At 38.2% G+C, this 14570-nt stretch overlaps 1 non-coding gene and 1 gene segment (V, D, J or C); both read right to left on the bottom strand.

Moving 5' to 3' along the window:
* Positions 1-6446: 6446 nt before the first annotated feature.
* LOC126029809 (immunoglobulin lambda variable 10-54-like) lies at positions 6447-13947 on the bottom strand. The segment is given in 2 exon segments: positions 6447-6889; positions 13902-13947. Coding segments are annotated over 2 exon segments (489 nt in total).
* Positions 7356-7519, bottom strand: LOC126031712 (U1 spliceosomal RNA). Its single transcript, XR_007503545.1, has one exon. It is a non-coding gene; the product is annotated as a U1 spliceosomal RNA (small nuclear RNA).
* Positions 13948-14570: the final 623 nt, after the last annotated feature.

Genomic DNA, 14570 nt, shown 5'->3' with positions numbered 1-14570 from the left:
TGAGTAAATTCTCAGGTAAACCCTTTAGTCTACAGATTCCACATATAATGTAAAATGCAAGCCATTGTATAGGCACACAACTCAATACACATAGTTTAAAACAAAATTAGGAAATACAGAAATGTAATACAAATAATGAGCAAAAAAAAACCTCAAGAAAAATTTCAAAAGTGGTATTGTTAAATAGAATTTAATTCTCAATGACTGGAGTGTGAAAGCAACTGAACAGTAAAATTATTCATAAACCTAATGTCAGCAAGGGCAGGTTTATGCACTAGTTCCACATCTGAATTCTCATGGTGCTAAGCACAACTGTACACTAACCAGCAGTAGTACTCAGCCTCATGCTCTGTGGGGCCCTTGAGACTGTGAAGGAAGCTTTGTTTCCAAGGAGTGAGCCTGAGAACCAAGCAGGGGTCCAGGAACGTTTTTTGTTTGTGTTATCAATGAGTATTAGAACCATTATGAGTAGTGACCATCATTGATTGCTCCAGTGCTAAAACCACAAGTGAGAATGACAGTCCCTCCTAGGTTCAAGGTCAGAGAAGGTTCCTGAGACACCACAGCCTGAGAGTTGGACCATGAAATAAAAACAGGCTCATGTGAAGAGGAAAGACTGAAGTCATAGTCAGAGATATCCCTTCAAAGACTGATCATTGAAATTTCCAAGAACCTGAGCACTTGTTGGACGCCAACTGTTGCATTAAGGCCCTTTGGATGGGCTGGGATGGTGGTGGATGGTGATGGATGGTGATGGAGGCATAAGAGGTCTTTTTCCTCCAGCCCAGAACCACGTGTATGCACCTCCCCCAGCCATCGGGGCTGCAGCTTCAAAATAGCATAGGGTAGAAAACTCACAGGCAGACTTCAGGGTATATCATCTTTATTCATGCCTTAGCCACCACATTTTTGGTTTATAAACCTTTTACGCTGGATCTCTCCTGAGCCCTGCATTGTACCTTGTTTTTCAGCCATCTTTTCTCCTCCAGCTATCTCTCTTGCAGCCCCCTCAATCCTCCAAAATCCCCTCATTAATCCCCTCCTGGCCTTCCGGCCAATCCTTTTGTAACCCCTCAAAGACCCCACCCAGAAATGGGCAGGTCTTTCTTGTAGGTAAGGTTACACAGGAAGAATGAGGGTTGGGCAACAAGCACTGTGTAAGGAGGGGGAGTGAAGAAAAGAATTTCACTCATGGTGCAGGCTAAGACATTCTGGACCCATAGTAGACATAGAACCTCTCGGGCCTCTTTTATGCCCCTTAGTCATTGGGGGAAGAGTTTGTGTTTGGTTGTGTTTGTTGCAAATCTCGCCCTTTAGCACACTTCCCTCCCCCAACTTTGTTTCTTCAATGCAGGCCTAATTCTGCTTTGAGAAGCGACTCCTGTGGTTGGGATCTGGGTGAGTTCCTTGAAAGGAAACACCTGTTGTCACTTTTAGTTTAGTACTGTGAGCATCCATCTGGCTGGGGCCACTTATTGAGAATTTACTGTAGGCTTTTTCACTACTAAAACATCAGTGCTGCTAGGTAAAAGCCTCAAGATAATGTTAATCATGTATTTTAATTATTCAAAGCAAAGGTTCCTTTTGCAAATAAGTACTTTTTAATTTTATAAAGTACCCTAAAAGTCTCATACAACTAGATTGTTAATTCATGATTTACTAGTTCTTTTTATTTTAGAAGCCACTTTCATGAAACATTGCTGGGTTTCAAGTCAGAAACCTTGAAATACTCACTAGTATATATAAGTTCACTGAGTTCTTGTCTTTGCTAACCCTTGTTGCTATTTTGCCACTTTTGGCCAATATCATCCTCATAGTTGAAATTCTTTTTATTTTTAATAATAATTTTTATTTTGACCAAAGTGAATTATAAATCTTTCACAGTAATATTTTAGGTACAAAGTGACATTGAATCAGGGTATTCCCACCACCAATATTGTCCTCTTTCCACCCCTGTTCTCAGCATGCATCCCATATCCCCTCCTTTGTTCCCTGGGCTGCTAGTATAAGTGGTCCCGTCTGTATCTAGCTTGTAGATTGAGAATCGATTCTGCTGTCTTTGACTTTGGATTTGGTATTTAAGTCTGATCATTTTTTATTTCTACTCAATGTTCATATGACTGTTTGGTCTTGGTGCCCTCCATTATTTTCCACTCAATTTGTGAAGCAGAATAAGATGGTTAAACTTATGTGGTTCTGTTTGAAGGAAAGAAAAACTAAAATGGGGCAAAAATCAAATAAGCAAAAAATGAGAGGAGTCCTTCCAGAGGCTATAAATATCAATTTAAGATAAATGAATAAACAAATAAATATCAATTTAAGAAAGCAAAAAAGGAAGAAAGACATAACAATACAAAAAAATCAAACAAAACCCCAAAAAGCACCACCACAATAAAGACAACCACACAATAACCACGGTCCCAAAATAAAAACCAAACAAAGCACAAAAAAAAACCAAAACAAATAAACAAAGAACAACAATAACAAAACCAAAAAATTAATTTGTGCTTTTTTTTGCATAGGCACAGTAAATATTGGGAAGATTAGAAAGGAAATTCCCTTGGCCTAAGAGATAAAGGGTTTCTCCACCCTTGAAGTATACTGTCATGGGAATAACTATAGGCTCCATATATGTTCTTTTACTCTCCCCTAGATCCTTTTGTGGTATCTGGAAACTTTCCACTTCATCATGGATGATAAAATCAGGCTTCTGTAGCTAGAGATCTTGGTATTTGCACAAGTCATAGGATGGAACCTAGGATGAAGTCTTTCTTTATGGTTCTAGAAGTTCTGTTTCATCACTGTTGTTTTAATCAGTCTTCTGTAGTTGGTGGTCTTGGTTTTTGCACCGATCCTAGGACAAAGTCTAGGATAGTCTTTCATTATGTTTCCAGAAGATCTGCTCAGTTGCATTTGTCTCAGTCAGACCTCTAGAATTAGAGATCTTGGTTGTTGTACAGATCACAGACATAGTTGAAATTCTATCCTTGCACTCATTTAGCTAATTTACTTACATAATTTTTCTTTGTATTCATAATATTGTTTTTAAAACTTTTTTATTAGTTTTGAATGTCCATCAAAATGACATCATGTCTTTTCCCTAAAAATATTTGTTTTGCTGCAAAGTGATAGTGCAATAAGAAGAATGCCTGCCTTGCATATGGCTGAACAGGGTTCAATGCCAGAATCTTGTATAGTCTGAAGCTTTTGAGGAGAGATGATCCCTGAGCACAGTTAGAAGTAAGTCTTGAGTACTTGTAGAAATGGCTAAAAATTCTTAAAGACTATTCTGAAGCTGCCTACAGTACAAACTTTTGTTTTGAGGAAACATAAACACTGAAACAAAGGATAGTTATTCTTTTTTCCCACATGTTTACAATTTTTCCCATGTGTTTTTGATGTGAACTTTATCTGTAACAATTTTACATTAATGGGGAAAATGCAGACATTTTATAGGTTTCTTACATATTATTTATATATAATCATGTATTAAATGTAAATGTTATAATCTAGCACATTTGATTGCAATATAAAAACTACAAATTTACATTAATACCAACTTAGGTCCTGCATCTGCTGCTTGCAGGGCAAACACCGCTGTGCTATCTCTCCAGCCCCTGTTTTTTATATTTTTTGTTTTTGAACCTGGAGAAACTGAGCTGATATATTTTCTGGTGGATACAGGTGACATAGCTGGCAGCATAAGTCTCCTACACTGGATTCACTTGATTCTTCAAGTCAGTGAACAGTGATGTCTCTGAGTTACCACTGCATGGAAAAAGATATTGATGACATCAAGCGGAGGGACATTGGGCTGTATATATGTCATCTGTATTCTCAGAGTGTCTTCTGGGAACTGTGTTAGAAGCCCCTATGATAAAAGGCGAGAGCTTCCAAACCAGTGTCCTCCCTATTAAGAGATATCCATTAGCAGCACAATACAAAGAGGTCCTCCACAGCTCTAACTAGCACAGCTGCAGGCAGCATTCTTCCAGAGGGTTTCTCACATCAGGTGATGCTGCAGCTCCTCACATTTGGCCAGGCAGGTTACTCAGCTGTATGCAATTTCCAGAGCTCCAAATCTGCAGCCTGGAATGTACATGTGGCAAAGCAGTCGATTATACAAGTACTATAGAAACTGGATTTGAAAACTTATGCAGATTGATAAAAGTGGCAACGTTTTTATCTTCATACAGGAAACAGAAACTACAAGATACATTCTGGAAAGGCAAATATGGCTATTTTTTTCTCATTGTATACCTAAATGTTCTGATATTTAATCAGAATGTACAAAAACGCATAACTTTCCCTAGTTTTGTATCTCCAAGATTAATTAAAAAGTAATTCAGTAAAATAATTTTATTTTTACTTTCAAGAAAGATGTAGGTTCAGAATAGAATTTTTGGGGGTTGGAGAGATAGCACAGCTGTAGGGCATTTGTCTTGCACACAGCCCATCCAGGAAGGATGGTGGTTCGAATCTGATATGGTCTCTTGTGCCTGCCAGAGCCATTTCTGAGCACAGAGCCAGGAGTAACCTGTGAATGCTGTTGGGTGTGACCCCCCCCAAAAAAAAAAAAGAATAGGATTTTTGTGAAGCCTGGGCTTTGTGCATGCAAGAAAATACTCCAGCACTTTCGAGTTTTTTCCCTGGCCCAATGTTGTAGTTTTTAATGATGTCATGGAGCCACTTTATTAATAAACTCAAATGATAATTTTTACATCTACATAAAAAGTATTTACATTTAACATACAAGAAGAGTCAACGATGACATTCTCTTCATTATTATTCGTAATGTTGAATAATGTAAAGTAATGCTTGACAATCATTGGAAAACTAAGGATCTGGAGCCATACTGCAGAGGTAGGGGAACTGACTTGCACATGGCAGACCCAGATTGGATCCCAGCATCTACTATGGTTACCCAGGCATGCTTAGGGTGATCCCTGATCATAGAACCAGAAGGAAACTTTGAAAATCACCCTATTGGCCCATTCTAGAAAAATAAAATTAAAGTCTGGTCCTTAGGAACATTTAATATTTTTGTTTCTTTGTATTCATTTTGGGGCCATGCCCAATGGTGTTCAAGCTGTCTCCGAACTATTAATTTAAAATCATCCCCAGTTGTTTCAGCTGGTAGGGAAACATATGTCATGCCCAGGATTGAACCCATGTTGGCTGCATGCAAGGCGAGTGCCTGACCTTTGGTACTATCATTTAAGCACCTATATTTAGTATTAAGGGTATATATTTAGGATTAAGTATAATATATTTAATTTATGGAAAAGTAGTGCTTTTTAAGGATCCTAATGGATTGGTCTTCAAAGTCAGATTCTAGTACTAACAGACAGAGTCTCCTCAATGAGTGATTAGACACAATTTATTAATGGGTAAAGTAAGAAGGACCTCAGAAAGGCCTTAAGTATCATAAGAAAGGACAGTTTACCCAATGCCCTTAGTTGGCAGGTCCAACAATCCACACTATAAGGACACTACATTGAACCTGACTGACTACAGAACTTCAAATGCTCCAGATTGCAACGTCCTTAATTTCACATTCAGAAAATTCTTGTGATATTTCTACCAAAAAGAAGAGAAAAAGCATTTTATTAGGATCCCATGGAAGTAGTGGTTTCTCACAGGCAAATTTTTTCTTGATTAACTCTGTCACTTTTCTTAAAATATTAGTTTTTGTCCACTGTGATCCTACACTCCATGCTAATTATGTGACATGTGAGGGAACAGTATGAGAATCAGCAGCAAATACCTCTGTTAAGGCAGCTGAAGATGCACCTCATGATGGGCACAGAGCACGAGAGTAGAAGAGACTGAGTGGAGCTGTGAGGTGCAAGATGGATCTAAGTTTGAGTCAGTTGCTTTTACAGATCTGGAAGTGGGTATCCCTCCATCAGAAGCCAGGTCAGTACCAAGGACAGAATTGGAGGGTTAGGCTGACTCTTGGTGGCTTTGGTGAACAGAGCTGTGGAACATGTAATCTCTCTTTTTATTTTAATCCAGCACCTCCAAACAGACTAGTGAATAAATACCTGATAGCATAGTTATTCTTTATCGTAAAACTTAAAATTTGGGCAGAGAGATGAGTACAGTGCTTGCCTTTCACCAGGTGGACCTGGGTTTGATTGCTTGCATCACATATAGTCCCTATGCACTGCCAGGAGTGACTCCAGTAACCCTGAGCATTGTTGTTAAGGTCCAAAGACAAAACAAAAATAAATAAAAACAATAAAACAAAAAGCCTTTATAAGGTTTTTTACTCTGTGGCAATTCTTGGGACTAGAATTTAGATATGTATGTATTTATTTAATAGCAGGATGTAACAATAGAGACACGTCTTGACACATATCTTAATATTGAGTCATTTTCACTCTGATCATTTTCAATTTAGATCACTTATATCAGTTGTAGTACTCTTGCAGCATCTTTACTTATTTTTGTTTGAACCCAGCCTTTGTCTGCTCATTGTTCAAGTTGAGGCTGTTTTGTATGTTCCCCATGAGCTGCTGAGAACCAGGGAAGCTGGTGGGTTTTTGTCTCACTTCCTCACTTCTCTGCAGCACAGTGCAAGCACTGAGGCTGCGGTCCCACGCCGTGCAATAATAATCAGCCTCATCCTCTGGTCTGAGCCCAGAGATGGTCAGGGAGGCCACACTGCCTCCCCTAGAACCTGAGAACCTGTCAGGAATCCCAGAAGGCCGGTTGTTGTTCCTGGCCATCACACTTCTGGGTGCCTGACCTGGATATTGCAGTATCCAAACTGCTCCTTCATACCCAACATTGTCATTATTTCCAGTGCAGCTTAGTGTGACCGTCTGTCCGGGGGGACTGGTGACGCTTGGCTGTTGAATGAGTCCTTCCTGGGCCATAGACACTATCAGAGAGTAAAAGGAGAGGTTTAGATCACAATCTCAGCCAAGGAGAAGAGTCAGTAAGATTGAATACATGAAACAAGAGTAGCAGGCACTCACCTGTGCAGGAAGTGAAGAAGATGAGGAAGAGAGGCACCCAGGTCATGATGGGACCTCAGACTCTGAGCCCCAAAGCTTGCTATGGATAGAGAAGTGCTGCCAACATTCTCTTAATATCCCCCAAGTTTACACGGGGGTGGAGTTATAGCATCCAAATAAGCCCTTTCTCTATGGGGACACACAGGTGACAAGAAGAAAAAGGCAAAGGATTTGGGCTGGCTTAGCCTACAGAGAACCCTACTTCACTGTCACCTTAGTCGTGCATGTGTAGGTTCATAATGCAAAGGGTCCTTTATATATTTAATACTTCTATAATAATACCCCCTAGTCTGTTTAATCCCACATATAAGTTAACCTCTTTTTTTTTTCAAGGGAAGAGCGCGAATGCAGTTCCCCACTACCACAAATTATGCAGTTGAGTTTCCCACTTTTGGGGGAATCACAGGGGTCAGCACACCCAGAATGCAATGGGTGAGCCTCACCCTGGGGAAACCACCTTCGTGGTCATGGTATATCCCCTCCCAGGTAAGTATATGTTAACCTCTTAAACAGCATTTTTTCTTTACTTCCTTTTTTGAATTTATTTTTATTTATTTCTTCTATTATATGCATATATATAAATTTTCTTTTCATTTTCTTTTTTTTCCTTCCGCATTTTTCTTCTTCCTTATCGTTTTGTATATCTACAACAGAACCATATCATCTTGTTCAGCCTCAGAATTTAAGGGGAAATAATGGATGGTACCAAGATCAGACATTCAAATGAACATTTAATGGAAATAAAAAATGATCAGACTGGAACACCAAACCCATAGTCGATGACAACAGATCGATACCCAATTTACAACAAGCTGTACAAGTGGGGAACAGTTATATTAGCATTATGGGGATAAAGGAGGGAGATATGGGGACAAGGGTAGAGGGAAGACAACACTAGTGGTGGGAATGCCCCTCATTCATTGTCACTATTTGCCTTCAATATTTCTGTGTAATAATTGTAATTCACTTTGACCACCATAAAAATTAAAAAAAGAAAAAAAAAAGAACAGAGGACACCAACGAAGAACACATGTATTCATTTCTCTCAGCACAGACATGAGGCTCATATTGAGCCACAGAGCCACCTGCTGGCCTTGTTGATGTTTAGCCATGTTTGCAGATCAAGTTGACCTCCTCTTGGTTGGGGGAGATGGGGCCCCTTAAGCTTTGTCTTTTCTACCATTCCCTCTGCACAGATGGAAGGGAATCTCCTGGAGTTGTTCTCTAGATTTTAACCTCCATACAATAGCTACATTCTGTTCTGCTCGGAACATTGTAATGTCTTTAACTTAGGTGCTTCAGAAATTCAATCAAGCTATTCAAGTTATTCAAGATATAACTGATAATATCTTTGTCATTGCGAGACAATAATAAAGTGATTGTTGTGCTTATTTTTTAAATTACAATGCCGATAAAAATAGTATTTATATGCAATATTCCAATTCCCAACCACCAACAGATCTGAGTACCCTTTCAGCAATAACTCACTTAAAATCCAAAATAGCTAACTTATAAGTACTTCAACTGGCATATATTTTGTAGTATGCAATTTTTCAATTTAATACATGTATATACATATCTATATTAATCTGATGGTTAATATGAGCATATTTAGATACTCCCTTTGAAATAATGTGCCATAATTTTTATTAATTCTCCGAAAGTTGCTTTAGAGTGACACTAAATTGAACTGACAAGATAATCAGTTATAATATTTTCAAACATCATTACTTAGTTTTTAATTGTCAGCATATTTAATTAACTTGATACATTTAATTAACTTGATACATTTTTTAAGAAATGTCTTAATATTCCATTATTATAACCTGAAATACTCTATGTATAATATATATATATATAATTTTAAGGGGGTTTTAGGGTCACACCCAGGAGCTCTCAGGGGCTACTCCTGGCTCTACACTCAGAAATCACTTCTGGCAGGCTCGGGGGACCATATGGGATGTCGGGATTCGAATCACTGTCCTTCTACATGCAAGGCAAACACCCTATCGCTGTGCTATCTCTCCAGCCCTGTATAATATTTTTATGAGTGTCAGATAACAGAGTACTAAGCACTATATGATCATGGCAAATAGTATGTAGCATAGCTTGTTAAAACTTGTGTCATAATACTCTATGGAGTCATCTAACTACCTGAATGTGGTGGTATCTTGAAACACTTAAATAAAGGGTTTCTGAACATACATTGGCCAAACTTTACATCAAATTCACATTCCCAATGAATCTGAACTATTTCTTGGAGTGCTCATCTATTTGTATTTCTTGAAAAAGGTTTCCAGTTTAAAAATAACTAAAGAACTCTTGCTCCACATAAAAGTTTAACTACAGAATAGTTTCCCTGAAGTAAATCTCTCTCATATTTCACAATATTTCTTCCTTTGCCAACTCTGAAAACCTTTCAGTTTTCCTCTCTATATCATTAGATAATTCTCTTTACTCCAGAATCATGTAATTGAGGTAGTATATCACATATCTCTATTATAAATTATAATTAGTAATGTAGCCCTTTTACAACCTGATAACTAAATCTTTTTTGTTTGTTTGTTTGTTTTTGGGCCACAACCCATGATGCCAGGGGTGACTCCTGGCTATGAGCTCTGAAATCACTCCTGGCTTGGGGGACCATATGGGACCCCAGGATCGAACCGTGGTCCATCCTCGGTCAGTGTGTGCAAGGCAAATGCCCTACAACTAGTGCCACTGCTCTGGACCCTAACTAAATCTTTTAAATCATAGAATAATATGGTGTGGTATGAATTTAAAAAATATTGTTTATCCATTCATTTTGTTTTGGCCAATCTGGCAATGCTTAGGGGTTACTTTTGGTCTGAACTGTAGAATTCCTCTTGGTAGTGATTGGGGAACTATACAGGATGCTGGGCATTGAAGTTTGGTCTAATGCAGACAAGGAAATGATTTACCTGATCTACTATCTCTCCAGCCCTACATTCACTTTTTGAAGTACATCTTGGTTATTTTTAATTTTTGGTAGTTATGAGTTAAGATATAGAAAACATTCACCTGTGGTTTTCTGTATGAAAATAATTTCAGCATCTCACATAAATAAATAAAACCAGTACCAAATTATTCAATTATATGGTAAAAAAGAGATCTTTATTTGTAAGTAATTGGTACAATTCACCAAAAAAATAGAATAGGCATAATTTTTTTACTATTAGAATTGACTTATTTATTAACTAAATATATTATTAATCAAGGAATCTATTGTGTGAGCTTTGTAAAATGATTTTCTTCTGATAATAATTGTTTTTCCTTTCTATGATAGTATGGAATTGTTTATAATACTTCATCCTGTTTTGGTTTTGGTTTGGGGCCACACCCAGCAGTGTTCAGGATTTCTACTTGCTTTCCACTCAGGGATCACTCTAAGCAGTGTTCAGATGCCAGAAATTGAACCTGGGTCAGCCATATGCAAAGCAAGTGACCTACCCATTGTATTATCAGTGTCAATACCTTCCTTTATTATGAAATCAAGCTGTGTTTCCTCCTTTTTATACACTTGCTAGAGTAATTTTATTGCTCTTAAGATTATATTAAGTGGTTCAACAAAATTGAACTTAAGCAGTTTCTGTATTTTACAGAGGCCTAAGAGAAGGAGACCCTAGGGAGATCGGAGAGTACTCAACTGCTGAGTCTCCACCAACAAACAAGCTCCAATGGCCAACCCTGAGGAAATGGAGGCCGACTGTCAGTACCTACCCCAGGGAGAACCCCAAATCTCCAGAAACTTCTAGTTGGAAGTTGGCACTAAATAGAAATAACATAAGGGAAAATTGCCTGAAACATGGTCATAATAACATCATAAACAATTATGGACATTGCTTCCAGCTGTGGACTGATTTACTCTTAAAATGTGTTTGTCTATGTCAACACATTATTTTTCTATGAGTGTCAGTTACTAAGTGATGAGGGTTTACATATATGTCACTATATCCACAGATATAGCTATATCATCTAGTACAGTGATCGTGATCAGCAACCTTTTTTTTTTCAACTGAGCCAAATCTCACCAAAACAACAATTGAAATTTACTTTGAGAGCCACATTTATTTTTTTTTGGTTTTTGGGTTTTGTTTTTGTTTTTTGTTTTGTTTGTTTGTTTTTTGGCAGTGCTCAGGGGTTACTCCTGGCTCTATTCTCAGAAATCGTTCCTAGTAAGCTCAGGGGACCATATGGGATGCCGGGATTTGAACCACCGACCTTCTGCATGAGAGCCAAATGCCTTACCTCCATGCTATCTCTCCAGCCTGAGAGCCACATTTTTAAAACCAAAAATACATAGGATGATACACTGTTTTTAGTTTCAATAAGTTTTTATTGAGAATATTCTGCATGCAAGTATCCACATAGGTAGGGAGTATACAAATAACACAACTAATAAAACAAAAACTTTAGAATATTATTTATCGATAACGTTAAATTCCATATAATTTGCCTTACAATGTAGTGAAAACTACAACCTGACAATGACTGACAACGTCACAAACACTAATGTGAATATTGGCCTTGCATTTCCTTGGATAGTTTGAGTAAGTCATGTTTGTATGTTGTTTTTAATTTTAGACACGATTCCAAGTTCTCATTGATGAGACAATTTCTCAATTTACTCTTGATAAGATTCATGCTTGAAAATGATTGTTCACATAAATATGTAGACCCGAACAAAGAAAGAACAGCAAACGCTAGCTTTTTAGTTGATTATATGAGTCAGAAATACTATTTCAGGTATTAAAAATCAACATGTCCTCCTTCTCCAGGTCTTTTTTCAAAGCAGACCACTTGTGCTGTAAACTAAGTTCACATTTGTGTTTCTCCAATCTTCCTAAATTAGCACAAAGACGTTCAAATGTCGAGCTCCACAGTTCTTTGTTTTTTAAATCCAGAAATTGCATTTCAAAGTTGCCAATGTCGGGCCTGGAGAGATAGCACAGCGGCATTTGCCTTGCAAGCAGCCAATCCAGGACCAAAGGTGGTTGGTTTGAATTCCGGTGTCCCATATGGTCCCCCGTGCCTGCCAGGAGCTATTTCTGAGCAGACAGCCAGGAGAAACCCCTGAGCACTGCTGGGTGTGACCCAAAAACAAACAAACAAACAAACAAACAAACAAACAAAAAACGAAGTTGCCAATGTCGATATTAAAGGGAGAAAAATTTAATTTTGTTACAGTGGCATTCAGAGTTTTGTTTTCTTTTTAACAAAGGCCAACGTCCCTTTTCTGTTTCTGAAATCCTGAAACCACTTGAGAAAAGCTTCCCTTATATTTAAAGGTGTTGTTTTAAAATGGTAATGACAATATCAGAATTATTTTGTTGGTGATGTTTCTTGGAAGGTGAATCAAAGTTTCTCTGTCAAAATCTTGAGCAAAAACAGATAATCTGTTTTCAAACGAAATGACTTCTTAGTCTAACATAGAAAAAATTGTGTTTCCTTTCCCCTGTAGTTTATGATTAAGCTGATTTAGATGTGAAGTAACATCCACCATGAAATACAGTTTTTGAATCCACTGATCATTTGTTAATTCTGGATAGTGAAAACCCTTCTCGAGGAAAAATGCTTTGATTTCTGATAATAAGTAAGCAAAACATTTCAAAACATTTCCTCTTGATAACCAAAATGTGCTGAAAATTTGAAACCCTACAATATGGAGATGAAACAGGTAAAAAAGAAAAACCTTTTAACAATCTTTAAAAGCAAGGACAGTATTCAAGAGAAAAGTAGTGATTTCACTGAAAGGAAAAAAAATCTATTGACACTTTAGTGTGTGCTGCAAGAAACCAAACTAAAATACACACAAAAAACCAAAAAAACACACTTTGTTAAAGGCATAGGATAAATCATAAAGGAATTATGATAGAGTGCTTGAAACATTTTAAAAATATTTTTATTTAAGCATATTTGTTACAGAATTATTCATACTTGAGTTTCAATCATAGAATGAACACCAACCTTCACCAGTGCACTTTCCCCACCACCAATGTCCCTTGTTTCCTTCCCCTTCACCCTCTTCTGTCTATGTCAGGGGCAGGCATTTTGCTTTTTTCTCTATCTCTCTTTTCCTTTATAAAACTGACATTTTCAAATTTTCCTTTATGACACCATGGTTTGCAATATTGTTAATTAAAGGGTACCATGCATCCATTTTCAGCATCCGGTTCTTGTCCAGAGTGATAAGTTTCAACTATACAATCTGAATGTCAGTTCAGGTTCTTGGGAGCAAAGTTTTTAAGGGAAAAAGTATATAATATTCTAGAACATTTTGGTTCTTTCACTGTTTGCAAGGATAGATTTCTTTTTTTTCTTTCTATTTTTTGATCAACCTTATAGTAAAAAGTAATTATAATCACAGTGTACATGGTGTACTCAGGCTTAAAGGGTGAGGCTGAGTTTAGGGTTTATGTCCTACTTCCCCATCTGCATCTATCACTGTGGAAATGGTTGCTAAACCATAGAACACAGTAATAGTCAGCCTCATCCTCAACCTGGGCTCCTGTGATGGTGAGGACAGCCTTGTTTCCTTGTAGGGAGCCAGAGAATCTGGCAGGGATACCTGGATTCCTGTTACTGGTTGCACTTATTAGACCCCTTGGCTTCTGGAAAGGCTCCTGTTGAACCCAAGCAGCATAGTTACTGGTGGTAACGACTCCAGCACTGGAGCCACAGGTAAGTGTAACTGTCCCTCCAGGAGTAATGGATAGTGATGCTTCTTGAGTTACCACATTTTGAGAATTCACCACTGAAAACAGATGGGAGATCAAGGTTAGAGCACAAGACACAGCCATAAAGGTACAGGATATCCTTTCCCATCTTTTCCCACTAACCCAGAAAATCCCAGACCTGTGCAGTGAGCCAGAAGTAGGAGCAGGAGAGGAGCCCAGGCCATGATGCTGACACCACAGTGCAGATTTCCCAAACTTTGGAGCCCACCACCCACCTCCAAATTCTCCTTATATCTCCTACAGTAATGGACGTGGTGATTCATGCAAATAAACCTATCAGTTTTGACCAAATTAGTTGAGTTGTTCTACTTATCTCAAGATGAAAATATCTTGCGGGTGCATTTCACTACTGAGCTTGGTTTCCTACAGCCTGCTACCTTGCGCCCTCTTGTGTCCATTTATGGACATGCACCCCTGCTAGTGGGCCTCAGCACTTGGCTCAGGAATGGAGGCTTTTCATCTACAAGTAAGTCAGTTTGTGCCTTCCCTGTGCCGTACTATCTCCAACCCACAAGCAGTTTCTTTGAAACACATACCACTTTGACACCAAAACCAGCTGGAGACTTCTCTAAAGAAGAATATAAGTCTTCTCAACTGTGCAATTTCCTCTCTTTGTGTGTGTGTGTGTGTGTGTGTGTGTGTGTGTGTGTGTGTGTGTGTGTGTGTGTGTGTAAGCATAATAGGTGATGTCAGTGCTCAGGGCTTATTCCTGGCTCTGTGCCAGGGATCACTATGCGCCAGGGATGACTCAGGGGAACATATGGAATACCAGGAATCAAACCTTCAC

This window comes from Suncus etruscus, chromosome 15 (genome assembly GCF_024139225.1).
Source record: "Suncus etruscus isolate mSunEtr1 chromosome 15, mSunEtr1.pri.cur, whole genome shotgun sequence".
Lineage (NCBI taxonomy): Eukaryota > Metazoa > Chordata > Mammalia > Eulipotyphla > Soricidae > Suncus > Suncus etruscus.
This window is presented reverse-complemented; position numbering and strand designations above follow the sequence as displayed.